General features: G+C 34.2%; 1 protein-coding gene across 1 annotated transcript in view; it reads left to right on the forward strand.

Moving 5' to 3' along the window:
* The window catches only part of LOC115209871 (retinal guanylyl cyclase 2-like), an 870,127-nt gene that overhangs the window by 366,351 nt on the left and 483,121 nt on the right, over positions 1-20,655 (forward strand). The window contains exon 2 of the mRNA XM_029778448.2: positions 11,945-11,993. Coding sequence (XP_029634308.2) covers positions 11,945-11,993 — 49 coding nt within the window. The remainder of the gene's footprint in view (positions 1-11,944; positions 11,994-20,655) is intronic.

Below are 20,655 nucleotides of genomic sequence, written 5' to 3' on the forward strand. Positions count from 1 at the left end.
AGAAACAGATGGAGGCGCGTGGCTTAGTGGTTAGGGTGTCAGCATCATGATCGTAAGGCTGTGGTTTCAATTCCTGGACTGGGTAGCACATTGTGTTCTTGAGCAAAATACTTCATTTGACGTTGCTCCAGTTCACTCAGCTGGCAAAAATGAGCAACGCTGCAATGGACTGGCGTCCTGTCCAGCTCGGGAACACATACACCATTGAAACTGGGAAGCCGGGCCCATGAGCCTGGCTAGGCTTTGAAAAGGGCGCATTTATTTTATTCAATGGAAACAGAACTGTAGGAAGCCAGACTTGTTAAATAAATAATTTCTTGTGATATTGATATATATTTCTAGACATGCTGAATTTCATTGATGTCTTGCTGATTTTAAAGAGTAAAGGAGACATTAGTACATTTTCCTTTAACGAAAATATACTCCTATTCAATCAAGAAGTAATATCATCATCATCATCATCATTTAGCGTCCGTTTTCCATGCTAGCATGGGTTGGACGGTTCATCTGGTGTCTGTGAAGCCGGAAGGCTGCATCAGGCCCAGTCAGATCTGGCAGTGTTTCTACGGCTGGATGCCCTTCCTAACGCCAACCACTCCGCGAGTGTAGTGGGTGCTTTTTACGTGCCACCCGCACAGGTGCCAGACGGAGCTGGCAAACGGCCACGAATGGATGGTGCTTTTACGTGCCACCGGCACGGGGGCCAGGCGAGGCTGACAACGGACATGAACAGATGGTGCTTTTACATGCCACCGGCATGGGGGCCAGGCGAGGCTGGCAACGGCCATGAACGGATGGTGCTTTTACGTCCCACCGGCACAGAGGCCAGACAGGGTGGCGCCGGCAATGACCACGATCGGATGGTTCACTTAACCACAGCTGCAATTTCCACTGATGTTGATCGACCTCAATTTTGGTTCTGCTTTCTGATATCTGATTTGATTTGGTTTGATTTTGATTTTGACTGTTCTCACTGGTCTTGCCGGGTCTTCTCATGCACAGCATACTTCCATAGGTCTCGGTCTCTAGTCATTTCCTTGGTAAGACCTAAAGTTCCATGGTCGTGCTTCACCACCTCGTCCCAGGTTTTCCTGAGTCTACCTCTTCCACAGGTCCCCTCAACTGCCAGGGTGTGGCACTTTTTCACACACCTATCTTCATCCATTCTCACCACATGACCATACCAGCGCAATCGTCTCTCTTGCACACAACAACTGATGCTTCTTAGGTCCAACTTTTCTCTCAAGGTACTTACACTCTGTCGATTATGAACACTGACATTACACATCCATCGGAGCATACTAGCTTCATTTCTTGCGAGCTTACGCAAATCCTCAGCAGTCACAGCCCAAGTTTCACTACCATGTAGCATGGCTGTACATACACATGCACCATACAGTCTGCCTTTTACTTTGAGCGAGAGGCCTTTTGTCACCAGCAGGGGTAAGAGCTCTCTAAACTTTGCCCAGGCTATTCTTACTCTAGCAGTTACACTTTCAGCACACCCGCCCCTGCTACTTCTAGTTTTTCTCCCTGGAACATGATAGAAGTTGCTCCTGAGCATCTGCCACAGACAAAAACTATTTTCCTAGTTAGTCTTCCTTTGACATTACTACCTCTCTTATGTGTCCATAGCTTACATTTGGTGCATCTTATAGAGTTTCTACCTACGCCTTTTCTACAGATCAAGCAAGGCCATCTACCTGAAGGTATATTAAAAGAAATTTCCACTTTACCACATTAAAGACTACTTTGATTGTAAATGTTTAATGAGAAGAGTGGATACTTCTCAAAGAACAATTAGTGAATAACAAGTTACTAATTCAAATTTCTTGAGTGGATAACTGTAACAAAAGTCATAGAAAGTTCATGTGTAACTATTATAAACAAAGTCCTTCATACACAGAAATGCACATATTTATGGTTGGCTGAATATTGAAAAATTGTTGGTAAAAAACAGTGAAATAAATAGCATTGATATATAACAAATTATGAACTTCTTCATTCATTTACTGGTTTCAGTTATTGGACTGTGCTTATGTTGAAGCACTATCTTCAAATGCTTTAGTCAATTATTCATATCAACCCAGTACTTAATCTAGTACTTATTTTATCGGTCTTCTTGTATTGAATAACTAAGGTGTAGGAGTGGCTCATGGTTCTTGGTTCAGTCCCACTGCATGGCACCTTGGGCAAGTGTCTTCTACTATAGTCTTGGGCTGACCAAAGCCTTGTGAGTGGATTCAGCAGGCAGAAACTGAAAGAAGCCCGTCGTATATATGTGTGTGTGTGTGTGTGGTTGTGTGTCTGTTTTTCCCCCTCCCCCCAAACATCGCTTGACATCTGATGCTGGTGTGTTTATGTCCCCGTAACTTAGTGCTTCGGCAAAAGAGACTGCTAGAATAAGTACTAGACTTACAAAGAATAAGTCCTGGGGTTGTCGATTTGCTCAACTAAAGGTGGTGCTCCAACATGGCCACAGTCAAATTACTGAAGCAAGTAAAAGAGTAAAAGAGTAACCTATATTTAAAGAATTTCTTCCTTATAGTGATACTGGTATATACAAGTAAAAATACACAGACACTTGCACACACACACACACACACACATGATGGGCTTTCTCATAGTTTCTATCTACCAAATTCCACTCCATAAGTTATTCCTAAAATGGAAGCTCTTGTAGAAGATTTTTGCAAAAGACACCATACACAGTGGAATCCAATTCACAAGTACATAGCTGAGAAACTAACCTTATAAATCATCCAACCATATCTGTGCCTTTTGTGCAACTCACCAACTGCAAAAAAATTAAAAGAAAGATGATTCATATGATTTATGAAGGAAAGTGATATAAGAAATTTATAAGAAACTAATTATGTTGAAAAGAAAGTGGAGACCTTTACAGGGAGATATATTCTTTTCTACTCTAGGCACAAGGCTCGAAATGTTTGGGGAGGGGCCCAGTACACAACTGGTACTTCATGTATCGACCCTGAAAGGATGAAAGGCAAGTCGACCTCAGCAGAATTTGAACTTATAATGTAAAGACAGACAAAATACCCATTTATTTACTACCCACAAGGGGCTAAACACAGAGGGGACAAACAAGGACAGACAAACGGATTAAGTTGATTACATCGACCCCAGTACGTAACTGGTACTTATTTAATCGAGCCCGAAAGGATGAAAGGCAAAGTTGACCTCGGTGGAATTTGAACTTAGAATGTAACAGCAGACAAAATGCCGCTAAGCATTTTGCCCAGTATACTAATGTTTCTGCCAGCTCACTATTTCTGACAGTTTGTGGTGTTTATAGAGATTGTGAGACAAATGAGATTGGTGCTGGTTATAGTCTGATTAAATGGTTACAAGCCAACAACTACAAGAAAGACATGAACAAGGAGAGAAATCTAGAGATCTGTTATCCTAGGATTGAAGGACTAGGTATGATGGCTAGGGCAGACACTTGAATAGTGAGATGTAATATGTGTGATAAGAGGATGAGAGGTGAGTGAGTTGGGAGTGGCTGAGTGGAGATTGCATGAGACCAGCCAGTTAAGAGGACACTAGCTTGTAATAGCAGAAGAAAAGGCAGAGAGAAAGAGAGAGAGAGGTGGGGAACAGCATTTCTGTTGGCAAGAAGCAGAGACATGTTCATAACTTGATGTCAGTCAATCAAGAGCTGTTACTCTGGATGCAGCCAAATATGACAAAATTTCTAAATATGTAGTAAGAGGATTTAAAGTTAATCAAGGCTTTAAATGGCCTTCATTAATTCAGTGTCCATTCCTCAAAAAATGTATTAAACTGCTTAGTGAGTAAAGAACCAGGATTACGTAATTTGTAAGCGTTTGTGTAAAAAAACGTTATCCAGATGCTGTTGACTGGCAATAGATACACATTCCACGATACAATAGTGAGCCTCTGTTTTCTGTTTTAAAATGATACTTATAATGTTTTGTTATTCAAGAGAAGTATTTTCATTTTGAGAAATAGAAATGTGTCCTTGAGGATATTAGTAGAAAACTGTAAGGAAATGCAAGTTCTAAAATTATGCAATAATGTGAATAACAAGTGGATATACTGAGTTTGAAACCTTATAGAATTACATCAGTATAACTGGAAATTTGATGGGAGCATATGCTAAAGTAGTCAATATGACTCTCATTCTTGTAGAAGACTTATAATATGGCTTTGAAATTGTGTAGAATGTTACTATAGTGAATATTGAAGATTGGATTGTGATTTGATAAACAATTTATGAATGTCATCTGATTGTTGTTGTTGTTATTGTTATAATTTATTATTGTGAATACAACTTCTCTGACTTGCATTTCTCTGGAAATCTACCAGTGGGTGTTGAATTATCTGAAAGTATATATTCCTAGTAAAAACTTATTGTTAAATTCTAGCTGATAACTAAGAAAATCATTTAAAATTCCATTTGATCTTAACTAAATAATAATTAGAATTTATCTCATTGAAACTACTTCACTTCGTTATAAAAATATCATATTGCTTAGATTCCTAATTGAATTGTTTTAAAGTAGAAATAAAGAGACTTAGCAAAAATATGTCTGATGGCCAGCGGTGATTAAGAAGTTATCAATCATCAATTTAAAGGAGTTCCAGACTCTAAATGGAAATTTAATTTGAGATAATAGTGAAAATTATTCCAGGATATTCAGAAATATCAAAAGTAGATCAATCACTACAACATGAGTCTTTCATGAGCCAAAATGGAAATATCTTATAAGAACTAATGTTTCTTTCTGTAATCATTCATTTTCTCTTACAGAAAAGGTGTCTGATAACTACTTTTGAACAATTATGGATTGTTAATAAAATCTCCAAACTACAACAACTTTATCTCATATTTGAGAAGCAATTTTATTTCTAATGCTTTGCTTTTAAGACGCCTGTAAATAAGTTTTTTATGTAGTTTACACATTTAAAGCAATTACATCTGCAAAGGTTTTTCCAGCAGGTGATTCATTCTAGCTGGAGTCAGGGAACTTGCTTGAAATTGATGAAAAATATCACAATCCTTGGAAACCTAGTTTTGATATGAACAATGTTAAAAATGATGTTCATCCACAAGAGAGGAAGAAAGTAGCAACTGATAATGGGAAAAATATTTTGAAATAGAAGCTTGCTATGTTAGTTCACTATTATATGTGAGGTTAATAGATCTTGTGCTGGGATTTCTATGAAATTTCTATGGTAATGTTCTCATTAGTAATGTTATCTCAAAATATACTTTCAGTTTGTGTGTGTGTGTGTGTGCATATATATATATATATATATATATATATATATATATATATATTCTAATTCTTCAAAATGGTTATTTGACAAAAGAGGAAAATAAAATTTATCGGAATGTAACTAATATCTGAATAGCAACCAATATAATGTCATGAATTATTTAGACTATAACTTAATAGGAATAAAAATGCTGAGAGTTCTATAACTGTATTTTGTGTGAACTCAGTTCTTCCTTAATGTCAGAGAAAATTTCTGAATAGAGATATTTCTTACATATAGTGCAATCCCATAAAATAAGATTACCACAGACCAGTTCTTAATACAGTTAAAGATGATATATGTACTCTTTGCTTCATACAACAAAGAGATGAAGTAAAAGCATGTGTCACAGAATTTAAGATCTCAATAGGCATGGTTACTTGTAATTTAATTGCCATTTTCTGATTTTGAAATTTGTTTTATTCCCGCTTGTGTTTTCTCAGTTCATTTAGTTACAGAGATATTTGGCATGACAAAAATATGCTCCCTGAGAATATTCGACAGATATTCTTCAGGATCTTTGTTTCTTTAAGAAAGTTTTTTTTACCCAGCTACAACATTGACGATGTCTCTTAAACCTGATAGTTATTTAAACCTGATGGAAATTTAAATTAAAAAAAAAGAATGAACTAATTAATGTCATTAACTTAATCCTTCTAGGTGACTCAAGCACTCACAATTCCTCATGGATTTTACACTCATCCAAAACTAATGCTGTAGGGTAAAAGATAATCTTTTGCTGTTTTTAATTCTTTACACCAATTTGTTTCATCTCCTACTCATATTCCAGAGTAGTTTGCAAATAATTTTCTCAGGGCAAAATTTAACCTCTACTAAACAGTAACTGTCACTTGTCACTGCACATACTGGGATTTCTAATCCCTGCTTCACCACGGCTATGCAACATGCAATGATTTACACACTCAACTGTTGCCTGGCTCCTGTAATACATCATAAGAGGAAGGGGTGCAGCTGTTCACCACTTTTATGCCAATTATCTCAGGCAGTGATTTTGTTTTATTTTTGACAAATTAAAAATAGCTAGCCAGTACCTGAAATTATTCTTTTAGGCATGTCTTCTTCATGTCACATTCAGTTATAGCAATACTGAAATTGTTCAGGATATAAAAATGGAAAAGACAAGCAAGGCCTAGAATGCCTGTAAAATTTTACTCCCCTCCAAAAATGGCTTTCACCCACCAGTGCAACTCTTGTAAAATCCCTTTCTGGTCTGCAAAGTGTAATGGATGTCTTCATGAAAGACACATCCCTTAAGTGTTTTCTTTTTCTTTTTTTTTATAAGGATGAAGAGATTTATGCATCAAAGTTTTAATGAGACATTATAAACTGTTTTATTTGTATATTCTTAGTATTAACCTGTTTGTTTGAAATAGATTGATAAAATATATCATAGCAGTATGTTTCAGAAATATTGATGAGATTTCAAAATATTTTTGTTGCCTTTTGTCTTTTGAAGAAGCCAAATAAATGCTTTGTAAGTGATGTGACTAAACAATATCAATTAATATGTTAATCTGTACAAATTAACATGTTAATTATTTCTTACTATGTGCCTTTGCTAAATGTACTTGGAGTAATCACAAAATTGCTAGAGCATTTATTAATTAAATGACAGAAAAATAAATTATGCAAAAGTGTTAGTGAATACATGCATGCATACACACACACATACATAGACACAGACACACGAACATGCACAGATGCACACACATGCACACATACACACACACAATAACAGCAACAACAACAACTACACACATATATTTTAGAAACCTAATCACAAGATTTCAAAATCAACGATTCAAATGAATCATATATATTAATTATTGTATAATTACATATAGATATATATATTTGAATCAATATCTACACACACACACACGTATGTCCCCTACTCTCTTAAAGGATCTTTGTCTTGCAAGTTACTCAGTGATCCTATCAGTGTTGGTGCCATGTGAAAAGCAACCAATCCACACTCTAAAGTGGTGGCATTAGGAAGGGCATCCAGCTGTAAAAACTATGTCTGTGCTGCTGTCACATAAAAGGCACCCGGTATACTCTGCAGGGTGTTTGGTGTTAGGAAGGTTATCCAGCCATAAGAACCTTGCCATAACAGACACAGAAGTCTTGTGCAGTCTTCTGCCAGAACAGCTCCTTTCAAACCATCCAACCCATACTAGTATGGAAAGCAGACATTAAACGATGATGATGATATATATACAAATACATATATACATACATAATACACACACATACACATATATAAATACACACGTGTGTATGTGTGTGTGAGTGTGTGTGTATGTATACACATTCGTACTGTTCCATGATGATGCCAAGTGGGCACAGCCTGAAGGATTGCATGAAAACACCAGACATGTTAATATATGCTGTCTGAGCTGTTGTCATTGCATGAAACTAACAGTAGCTCATATATATATATATATATATATATACACACACACACACACACACACACACACTCATACTGTTCTGTGATGATGCCAAAAGGGCACAGCCTGAGGATTGCATGAAAAATCCCACATACACATACACACATATGTAATCGATTAAGGAAACAGAAGATAGATTTGGTATTAGTCTTTATTCCATATAACAATTGTTTCAACCCATCCTGCAACTATCCTTTATGGGTAGAATGTTGTGCATCGTATTGTGTTGCAGATGAAACCAGATAGCCCAAACTATGCTAGTGCTTTACTCAACACATCAACACACTAATTGACATATACCCATTAGTCCAAAAATTACACACACATACACATATATACATACATATATATATCTTTCAATATGTGACCGCGTGTGTATCATTGGTGATTTTCTATCTCCGTCTTCCCTTCTTTGGACTTTTTCTATATTTCTGATGAAGAGCTCCGCTCGAAACGTGAAATCCTCTTTCTTTTCTTTCCTTTCCTGTACTTATTCCATGTCCTCGCATTGTTGTTTTTTTCTTGCTTGTTCATGTTTGGATTGACTATATATATATATACACACACACACACATGCACACAAGTATATACATAATCAAGATATAGTCACTACCCAAAACAAAAAGATTAAATTTATCTACCTATCTACTTATATGTGTGTGTGTGTGTAATACAAGAGGGATAATATGAACCAGAGTAATGTCTGTAAAAGTTCAGATATAATTATGGATATATATATATATATATATATATATATATATATATATATATATATATAGAAATATGGTTATGGTCAAGAAGATCACTTCTGTATCACACGGTCTCAAGTTAAGTTGCCCTCCGCTACACATTTCCACATGTCCAGACATGCTATTGGAAATGAAGGTTACCACTTCCATGATAATGACACTCATTTGCAACTATCACACTATGACAAGGCAAAGAGATAATAATACATAGAAAATAGTTACTAATTAGTGAATTTCTTCGATGTATCACCAGAACTGAAAACTGGTTTATATGCACCATATCACAAATCCAATGAAATATAATAATACAGCTTAAATCTATAGCTGCATATATTATGTAATAATATAATAATAGTCTTGAGTTTCTATGTCAATGAAGCAATTAGAAATTAATGTAATGAAATAACTTGCTCACTTTACTCTCCGTGTTGATAACCATATATATGTATATATACATAACATATATGTATATATACATAACATATATGTAATATCTATTATATAAAATTCTTTCTGTCTGTGTGTGTGTCTTCTAGAATCTCGGACATCCTCGATCCAATTGCGCTCAAATTTTATATGTAGATACCAATGGTATCAGGGCGTGTATAAGTCTTGAAAAAATTACAAAAATCGATTCCAGGTGGGAATGCGATCGATAAAGCCGTGGGAACGTGCATTTGTACGTGAAAGTACATCAGCTGTTGCAGTTTGTGCAAAAAAAGCCGACTGGCTTGAAATAATGTCACAATATGCAGTATATTTAAGAGACCAAAAAAGTAAGATGCAAAAGAGATATTTTCTTCAAACTTGGCATGAAGGAAGGAAAGACTATTTTGGTTTCCCAAGAAGTTTTTTTATTTTTGCCTTAACTTCATTTAACAAAACCAAAAATTTTATTGAAATAAAGGCATGCTTAATTATTTTTTAATGAAAAGAAAACACTGATTGCTTTTTATTCAGCAGTCATGATTCAGCACTGTTCATTGGATGGTGGAGAGCGTTTTGCTTGTAACCTACATAGTAGATATATAAATGGGGTTAATTTAGTTATTTTCCTGTACATTAAAAAAACTGATGAACAATCTGTTTTAAAAATTTATTGGATTCTCATGAGAGGAGCCCACATCATTTTGACCGATCCAAGAGAAACAAACAACCAGTCAGTTTATATACTCAACAATTACAGTAGCTAAAGAAAAACTTTTGCTACTAATTTGCATACCATAAGTGTTTTATATATATATAAGTATGAGTGTGTGTGTGTGTGTAAATGCATTCATATATATATATATATATCTTATGTAAAAATGAGTTGCGACGTCACGAGTGCCAAGCTGTATCGGCCTTTGCCTTTCCCTTGGATAACACTGGTGGCATGGAGAGGGGAGGCCGGTATGCATGGGCGACTGCTGGTCTTCCATAAACAACCATGCCCAGATTTGTGACTAGGAGGGTAACTTTCTAGGTGCAATCCCATGGTCAGTGTCGTGACCGAAGGGGGTCCCGGATATATCTTATGTACATTGGATGAATCAAAGCTGATGTTTAATTCTGTAGCTACATCAACTTTCCCATTCTAAGATGTTCTTCAAAGTGATTGGTATTAATAGCTTCATTTTTAGGCACTTGATAGTAGGTGAACAGGATGTGACATTGCTGCTGTTTCATGCATATGGTGGATTTGCTTAGTACCTATCTGTGTAATTTTTTTTTATCTTTCATTTGTTACACAGAATGTTTCTGGTTCAACTATAACTAATCTTTATGCTGTTTTTGTTGAACAATTGCACAAGCTTTTTGTGGTCAATGAAAAAATATTTTCATCAATATTAGGAAATTTCTGGTAACATTAATATTAAAGAGTGGGGTCAATGCAATATGATGTTTCTTTGATTTGAGTTTATGAGTATTTCACATTTTTTATTTAAATCCCATTTTTCTTATTTCATTATTGTTGTGATATTTCATGATTCATCATTTTTGTTTTTGTTAAGGAAAACATTAAATATTTTCCAACTAATGTTACTTACTAGATTTATGATTAGAATTCTTTTTCATGCCAATAATAATTTCTATATAGATATATACTTACATGTAGTTAGGTAATGTAAAATTTAAGCACTTAAAGTGCTTAGGGGGAAGGTAATAGTAGTTCTTGGCCCTAGATCAATCCCAAATGTGCAAACCTATTATAAAACTTACATTAGACATGACATAACCATTCATTTTTCATTCATAGTGTACAAAAAACTCAAATGTTGTGCTTTTCCTGGGTTTGCTACTGTTTCCAAGATATTGAATAATGCTGCTCTATAAAATTGATTGTGGTAGTTCTAACAGTATTATAAGTTTGTATATAGCTTAGAAATATTTCTGGAGGTTTTCTTTTCTTTATACATTGGTGGAGCTTTTGTTTGCCTTTAATATTTTTATATCATCAGCATAGCAAGTTAAAATGACTGTTCACATAAATAAGGACATGTTTGAGGGAGTTATTATAAAGAGTAAATGGTCCCAAGGAGTACTCTACTTAGAGTACTATTGTGAAAAAGTGATGCTGGTTACAATGGATTGACTTCTGTCTGTTCAATGTATAGTTTTCTCTTCAAAACATAAAAAAATATATCGCAAGAAAATGTCCATATTCATGCCTAATAAACAATAAACTATTACAGATTATGTTTCTTTTTTTGTATTTCATACTCCTTTCTATCAGATATAATATAAGTCAATATAGTAACATGAAAGAATAAATGACTTGCAAATCTGTCCAGTTTGATTTTTGTAAACATCATCTAACCTACTCTCAAATTTTATGATCTAATCAGTTCAGCTCTCAGATCAAAAATATTATCAGCTAAGTCAACTTTTTCTCCCAGCTTAATCTATTAAAGAATAATACTTTTGATATTCTACAGGGTATGAGTGTCAGTTCTTTGTTCTTTTAATTGTTTGTTAGTTTTCATTAAGATGTTAAATATTGGAAAGCTTTATCAATCTACTTATAGATAAAATGTCTTTGAAATACATAAAATATTTTAACACTAATTATGCTGAAATCCTGAAAAATATTTAAAAACTTGTCTTATGAGAGGACAGGATAATTTTAATAATGCTGATCTGAGTTGTTGCAGAAATAATGAGGTTTGGGGTATAATTAATGAAATTTATAGCAATAACCATCACTAAATTACTTGGAACAAATGACTATGGATCATCAGATGAAACAGTATTACAAGCTGGTTTTTATATATAACTTATTTAAATTCATATATTTAAAATTATATATCAATTTACATTTAAATCTCAAAATGCTCTCAACTGTAACATATTTATTTTAAATGGTTCAATTTACTGCAAATTTTAAAATATAAAACAATATAATTATTGATAAATTTTCTTTTACTTTTTCAGGTGAGTTACCATACTTCATTTAACTCTGTTTTCAAAGAACATCTCACAGGTAATAATAATTATTTCTAATATATGCATGTTATCTCAAAGTTTGGTACAGATTATGTTTGATTAAGATCAATCACGGTACTAAACAGATACTTATTTTATCACACAAGGAAGCTGAAAGCAATGATGGCCTCAACATGGCCTCAATTCAGAACTAAAAGAATATGACAAAAAAAGAGGAAGTTATTTTGTTGCCCTCTCGACCATTTCTCTGTGCTGCTCATTTTCATTTCAGTTACTCCAACCAGTTTTACTTTAGTAAATATGAGATACAAAGAACATTTACCATGTAAAATGCTAATCAGTGCAAATGGCATTGGTTTCATTGTTTAACTTTCTCAATATTTGAGAAAACTTTGATTGTAGTAGTTCAACCCCAGGTCATTGTTCTATTCAACACAGTGTCCATTGTTTAAGAAAGATTTGGTTGTTATTTTGCGCAGATTGAGCCAATGGGAAAATTGTTCCTCATTGTCTAAGCTACAATGAAAGTGGAGTTCACATGACTCAATAGTACTTGCATCTAAATAAATCTATGTCTAACTATGATAATTTCCCAGAAATTCAGACAAAGTTCAAAATAACCGTGTTGTTGGAGAACATTAAATAGTGTTTTAACGTTTTATAGAGATCACTTTGGTGTAGATGTTTTCCTTTTATAACAGCAAATAAGAAAGTAATTCTTCTGGCAGATATTTTGAAGTATTATTCATTGTGATTATTTGGCTTTTCAAGATCAACCAATATAAAATGTAACAGAACAAAGAATTCACTGTTTTAAAGTGTCCATACAGCTATGTAAGATGTTTATACACTGGGAAGTGCTTCTTGTACCAGTCACAGTATTGTCTTCTCTTTTTTTCTTCTTGTTTACCTGAACTGAAGTTTTGGTCTTTTATGTAAGTTTTCAAATTTTGTTTTCTCTAAATTTAGTTGCATATGGCTCATTGATGATGAGAAAGCAAAAGAGAAAAAAATTCTATAAAAGTAATTGATTTTGTCAAACATTCAAATCTGAGTTTATGTAGGTATTTTTTTTTTTTATGTATACCATTATATGTTACAGATAAGAAAAGATTTTGTGCACAGCTACTTTATTAAAGAAATAATTTCCAGCTGGAATCACAGGGATTAACATTAATGTTATGTTTATTGCAAGAATCTCAATTCAACATGGATTTGTTTTTATTTGGTTAATTTTTGTAACAGAGTTGTGGAATATTGTAATATTGCTTGCATGAATGCCCAGATTAAACAAATGTATTAGCTACACTGTAGTAATATCGTGCATGATAAGACACAGAGGTGTGAAGATGTAAATTAATGAATGTCCTTGGTTTTATTTCTTTTCTTTACAATTAAACAAAGAAGTGCACTGCAGAAATAATTTTTAGGAAATCCTTTCAGAAAACAAAATAATTTCAATTTCTTTTAACATGAGAAATTAAAGAGAAAAGCATAGAAAAAAGAGACTTGTAATGTACTCAAAATGTTATAATTCTTATCTGTAAATTACACACAATGAGACAAGTTCTTTGATAACCATATATAAACATCCCTTTTTTTTCTATAATGTTAGTAATCATGTAACTGCTCTACAACATGAAATCTGCTCTGTTTTGGTCTCTTCTTTTATATTTTAACCTTTCATCTCCTAACATATATCTGCCTCCCTCTCTATTGTAGCTCTACTCATATGAAGGAGATTTTAGACTAGAATGCTGACTGGTGATTTCAATAATGCTTGTGCCTTGAAAAAGTACTCAGTACACTCTGTAAAGTGGTTGGTAAGAGGAAGGGCATCTAGCAATAGGCACCATACCAAAGCAGACATTTTAGCATAATGCAGTTCTCCAACCCAAAGGTGTGAAAGTTTTGGTTTATGCTATATATATGAAGTTCATGATGAGGCACCAAGCTGACAGAATTGTTAGAGCATTGGTAAAAATACTTTGTTGTATTTATTCTGGCTCTTTATAGTGAGAGTTGAAATCTCCCAAAGTCAACTTGATAGGATTGATAAAATGAGGAACCATTTATCAACCTCTGTAGGATTGATAAAATGAGGTACCAGTCAAGTACTAAATTTGATGGTACCAACTACTCCCACTCCCCACATAATTTCTGAGCATGATATGCTCTCAATTTTAATGAAACCTTTCAACATTGGTATTTCTTTAATTGCATGCATTTGGTGATTATATAAATTTTTGGTATTTTCCAGAACTATTGCAGAAAGAGTTTAAAAATTAGGTCTCTTTCACTCACCTGTTTTATTCTAGTAATCAGGTGAGTAATTATTGATGACTTTAAAAAGTGAAGGAAGGGAATTTCCAAAGTAGTAATTATTTGATAGTCTAGAGAAATAGTAAGGGAATATGAATGGAAGAGTCAAGAGGAGGCATGGGAAATCTTTCTCAAGAAGTGGGCCACATGAAACAGTGCTCATCATCAGGTGGATCACACTTTTAAAAACTTCAAGGTAATTTTTCATTAGTTGTGCTGTTAAGAAAGTCCTACCGGCTGCAGTTTGCCCAAGACTGGTCTAGAATGTGCAAAAGTGAGTCCAAGTGATAACTAAAGTCTTTTCAACTTGTTACAAAATATTTCTATACAACGTATTTCAAAAGTTACATAGACAATAGTTACAGGTGTGGCTGTGTGGTAGTAAAAGGTGTGCTTCCCAATCACATGGCTCCAGGTTCAGTTCCACTGCATGGTATCTTGGGTGAGTGTCTTCATCTATAGCATCAGGCCAATCAAAGCCTTGTGAGTGGATTTAGTAAGTGAAAGCTAAAAGAAGCCTGTCATATATGTATGTGTGTGTATGGGTGGGTGTGTTTGTGTCTGTATTTGTCCACAACCAACCACTTGAAAACCAGTGTTGGTGTATTTATATCCCCTAATATAGCAGTTCAGCAACTGATAGAATAAGTACCAGGCTTAATATATAAGTGCTGGGGTCGATTTATTCAATTAGCATTCTTCAAGGTGGTACCTCAGCATAGCTGCAGTATAATCAATGACTGAAACAAGTAAAAAGGAAAAGATAAAAGACATAGGTATGCAGAATCCTATCTATTTAATTATAAAAGTCATAGCATTAGATATACTAACAATAATATGACTATAGTTTTTCCTGTGTGAATATCATCACAGTATTATATATTATCTAAATATTTCTTTATGATATTTCTTAATAACAGTTGTTACTGATATATATCTTAAATCTGTCACAGTCATTTGACTGTGGCCATGCCGGAGCACCGCCTTTAGTCGGGCAAATCAACTCCAGGACTTATTCTTTGTAAGCCTAGTACTTATTCTATTGGTTTCTTTTTGCCGAACTGCTAAGCCACGGTGACGTAAATACACCAGCATCGGTTGTCAAGCGATGTTGGGGGGACAAACACAGACACAAAACATATACACACACATACATACACATATATATATATATATAATATATATATATATATATATATATATATATACGATGGGCTTTTTTCAGTTTCTGTTTACCAAATCCACTTACAAGGCTTTGGTCGACCCAAGGCTATAGTAGAAGACACTTGCCCAAGGTGCCACGCAGTGGGACTGAACCCAGAACCATGTGGTTGGTAAGCAAGGTACTTACCACATAGCCACTCCTGCACCTATATTAGTGAATTTCTTGCTTATTGTTGTCATTTGTGAGTTGTAAAGGGGAATGTGAGTTATTGTTGTAAACATTGTTCTATAGGAGTAATTTAACATTGGTAAAATGCTATAATCCCAATTCACTATACAATAATTCTTGAGGACTTAAAAAGCCACAAGCACTATTTCTCCCACACACATAAATGAATTAACTTAAATCATATAGTAATAAATTTGTATCAAATAAATTATATGCCTCCCCACCTTATTATAATGCACATGTATGAAATTAATCTCTTATGTACTTACAATACATAGTATACAACTATTTCCATTTAAGGAGGCATGTGGCTGAGTTCCTTTGAGTGTTGGGCCTCATAGAGGCAAGTGGCTGAATTCCTTTTGAGTGTTGGGCTTCTCAGAGGCAAGGTGACTGAGTTCCTTTTGAGCATTGGGCCCCATGGGGGCAAAGTGGCCAAGTTCCTTTCGAGTGTTGGGCCTTATAGAGGCAATGACCAAGACCTTTGATGTTATGCCATGCTTGAGAAGCAGACCCATTAAGCTGAGCAGAATCACAGTTACGGTGGATACTGGTGTTATGCATATGGCATCTATGCTGGTGGCCCATAAAAACACCCATTACACTCTCGGAGTGGTTGGCTTTAGGAAGGGCATCCAGCCATAGAAAACCAGGCCAAATCAGACTGGAGCCTGGCACAGCCTTCCAGTGTGCCAGCCCAGTCAAACCGTCCAACCCATGCCAGCATGGACAACGGATGTTAAATGATGATAATATTATCCATACATATATTATAGTAATTTACTAGTGGAACCCATGAATATTTCATGGAATTAAGGGTAAACTTATTGGGTAATTTCTGAAAACTTTATCCAAAAAACTTGAAAGCATAGCCTGTGTTGTGTCTGTATCAAAAGATAGTCACTCATCTATTACTCAATGAAAAAAGAAGGAAATTGATATACAATGATTACTTAATACACTTTATATACTTTATACATAATTTTATAGACTTAATACATAGCACTCTCCTGCTTTCTCTCTCATTCTTCACCTTACCCTCTTTTTTGCTCCTTTTCCTTTCGCTCTTTACCTTTCCCTTCAATTAATTATGTGAAAGGTATACAGACGGGGTAAATAACGGAGGTAAAAAACTTAGAAAAATTATGCATTTCACTCACCACCACCTCTACTTCCCTCTCCCTCCCTACCTCTCCCTCCCCATTTCTCCTCTCCACTCTTCTCCTCTCTATCCTCTCCCCTATCTCCCCTTCAACTAATCATGTGGAAGTGTTATGGACGGGCTATGTAATGGAGAAACAAGCAAAATTATTATAAGATGTAGCATTAGATAAACCCATCTACATGCACACATACTCACTAATACAAAAACATGTGTATAAAATTTGATATTTATTATGTTGAGTCTTTTCCACACATCTATCATCTCATAAACAAATTATATCCACATGCTGTGACAAGTATTGTCACGAATAATCACAAGACATTATTTACCTTTGCAAAATAATTATTGGTCATTCAAATATTCTCACAAGCATTTGATATTTTCCTGTTCATTTCATTAACACATTAACTCTACTGAAGCAATATACAGAAAGATCTATTTTCCTGTTGATACACTTACACACATACGTTTATACATACATGCAGACATACAATATGGACTCACAGTGCATATGGACTTGCAGTGAATATGGACTTGTGGTGCATATGGACTTGTGGCAACAAGGCCAATAAAAACTGAAATCACATGTAGCAATGGCAGATAATTATCTCCTGCTAGCTATATAAATCCTAGTGTTTATATGTACCACAAGTACATATGTGAGGTTCTCTCATGGTAACTATCACAGTATTCTGTGTTCTAACACAACATCCACATTTTAAGTGGGGATAAATATTACCTTTTCATATTAATACTACTTCTGTCACAATTAATTATATAATATATACATGCATTATATATAATAATATAATAATATAATAATATAAATATATAAATATATAATAATATAAATATATAATAATATAAATAATATAAATAATATAAATAATATATAAATACATATATGTACATGCTCGAAATGTGGAGTAGACGAAACAGGCACAACTGAAGAAGGGGAATATTCCTTTTTTGTATATCTTGTAGTCTGTTTTTTCATTGTTTGAAAAAAAAGTTTGTTTCCATGTTTTTGTTTTTATGTTTTCGTTTCTCATTGTGTTCAACGTTTTTTTTTTTGATGTCCTGTACCCATATATCCATGTATATATACATATAGATGTAGGTATGTACATATATGTATGTATATATGCATATATTTATATATTATTTACATTATTATATGACCGAATGCCACGCATCCTTTTCCAAGTAAGTATTATCTTACATTATATATATATATCTATATATATATATATATATATATATACATATATATATATATATATATATATAATATATATATATATATATATATATATATATATACTAGCAGTATCGCCCGGCGTTGCTCAGGTTTGTAAGGGAAATAACTATATAAGCATTTTTAGAGAGTTACTTCCCTTATAGATGCCAATTTGGGCTTTCTTAGCCATTTCTGTTTTGGTGTCTTCAAGCCATGAAGTCGTTGTTCTAAAAGAACGCTGGTCTCCTTGACAACACTTTACGACGTTGATTTCCTTACACTCCCTTCCCCACAGCTTCACGAGGGAGGGAAGAAGGGGAGAAGCAAACAGGTGCAGATGTGAGCATGGACGCCAACTCCGCCGCTATCGACACACGAAAAATTATGCATTAAAATGGAATAAAAAATGATGTTAAATTATCTTTAAAATCGTAGACTCATTGTAGACGCGCGCTAATACCCAGACGGGTTTGATATGAATCACGACTATAAGATACCCAAATTTGGTTAAACTGCACCGCAAAATGTGGGAGTAGTTAGGAATCTAAATCGAAGGGGACAGACACTCACACAACTACAGTTTTATATATATAGATATATATATATATATATATACATATATGATGGACTCTCCCATATGAGTGTTCAGCTTCTGCTGAAAGACCTGCACAAATGATTTGTTTATAGTGATCAAATGTGCATGCCACACATTAGCTCATGCTATCTATTAAATTGATGTTAACTGAATAGGAGCATGATGTATACCACACGTCAGGTATCAAAGGGATCACAGAGCAACATTTGATGAAGTACTTTGCTCAAGAACACAGCGCACCACTCAGTCTGGTTATTCAAACCATGATCTGGCAATCTTGTGTGTAATGCATTAATCACTAAGCTATATACCCTCATCATCATCATCATCATTTAATGTCCTCCTTCCATGAGTGGGATGGTTTGACAAGAATCAGCCAAGCAGAAGACAGCATCAGACTTCTGTAACTGTTTTGGTAGGGCTTTTACTGCTGGATGCCCCTCCAAATGCCAACCACTTAACAGTGTGGACTGGGTGCTTTCAAGTGGCACCATGTACTTGCACGACAAAAAAAAATCTCTTTCAAGAGGAGGGGGGGCATTGGAGGAGGTGACATTGTGTCGGCTGATGAAAGGCTACAGTGAGACATAAAGACAGAATATATATATATATATTCCTGAGCGCCATACTAATACATTTGTTTGTTTGTACTCCACCTGCCTTCTCTTTTGTTTATTTTCGTAAACCTTCCCGTTATATATATATATATATATATATATATATATTACTGCTCTATGCATTAGAGTGTGTTTGTTTTTCAGATACATGATATACTAACAATCCATCCGTGTCCACACACACAGTGTCTTTCAAAAGCAACCATATGATTTGCATTTAATAGCTGCACCAATGCCTCACATGTCTGTATATTCATGATTGAGGGGGAGTTGAATAATTATGCCTTCGTCTTTAATCTGATGAGTTGTCTTTGGGGCTAAGCCCTTTATGGATGTGAAATTTTGTAATTTATCTGGAAGTTAAGCTGACATCAAATGCATTTGACTTCATACTTTGAACTTGTGTAAGGTGAGCAATGTCTCTAGTTAGTTTAGAAAATCTAAGATTTAGTTGTTAGGGTAACAGCATGGGGTTAATTCAATTATGTTGTATTTAAATTTATCAAAAGTTGGAGGGTAAATGTATATGGAACATACATGTGTAATCTATTATATCTTAATTCTAAAACTTCTCCATATCAATACAAAATATTTTTACCAAGATATCTTGGTCACAAAGACATGTGTTTTTAATAAATTCTCAGAAATGAAAAGTGTGATTAAAGAAAGAATGAGTAAAATATTGATAAATTAATTAAAAGTTTGCAATATAATTATACCTTTTACTAGCTACAAGATTCATATTGAAAGTTGATTCTTCCAGCAAAGTCACAAGAATAGAAACCATTGCTATGACAACCAAATATGCAAAAAGGACTGATGGCTGGTGGTCTGAAATTTTAAATAAGAAAACAGATGGTCTGCTTTTCTCTTCTCTCTATTGCTATAATATTATATACATCAGCTTAAGTGAGCATAACATGAAGTTTATTACATCAACAAGATAAATTTCAGTAATTCTATGTTGAGATTATTATTTTGAGAGATCATAGTTTAATGATATCCTTTTGAAATTATGGTTTTTGAAATATAGCTTCACAGAAGTCAACCCTTTCACCTTTTGATTTTGACATGTATATGTGTAAAATATTTGTTCCATTCCACTATGTACAACTTGCACTTGATACTAGGTATTTGAGCATCTGTAAATGTTACATGGGATAGCTAGGCGGATTTGTTTCTCAACCGCTCATGCCATGAGACCTGACCTAAATCAAGTTATTAAAGGTCCTTCACAACTTGATATATTATTTACATTATATAATATAAAATCAATTTTCTTGTCTTTAGAGAGTAGTGTATTGTTCAAATTCTGATTAATTTGTTTATCTCTCTTTACAGTTTGTATAATATTTCTTGTAAAAGAT

Source organism: Octopus sinensis, linkage group LG3, assembly GCF_006345805.1.
Source record: "Octopus sinensis linkage group LG3, ASM634580v1, whole genome shotgun sequence".
Taxonomy (NCBI): domain Eukaryota; kingdom Metazoa; phylum Mollusca; class Cephalopoda; order Octopoda; family Octopodidae; genus Octopus; species Octopus sinensis.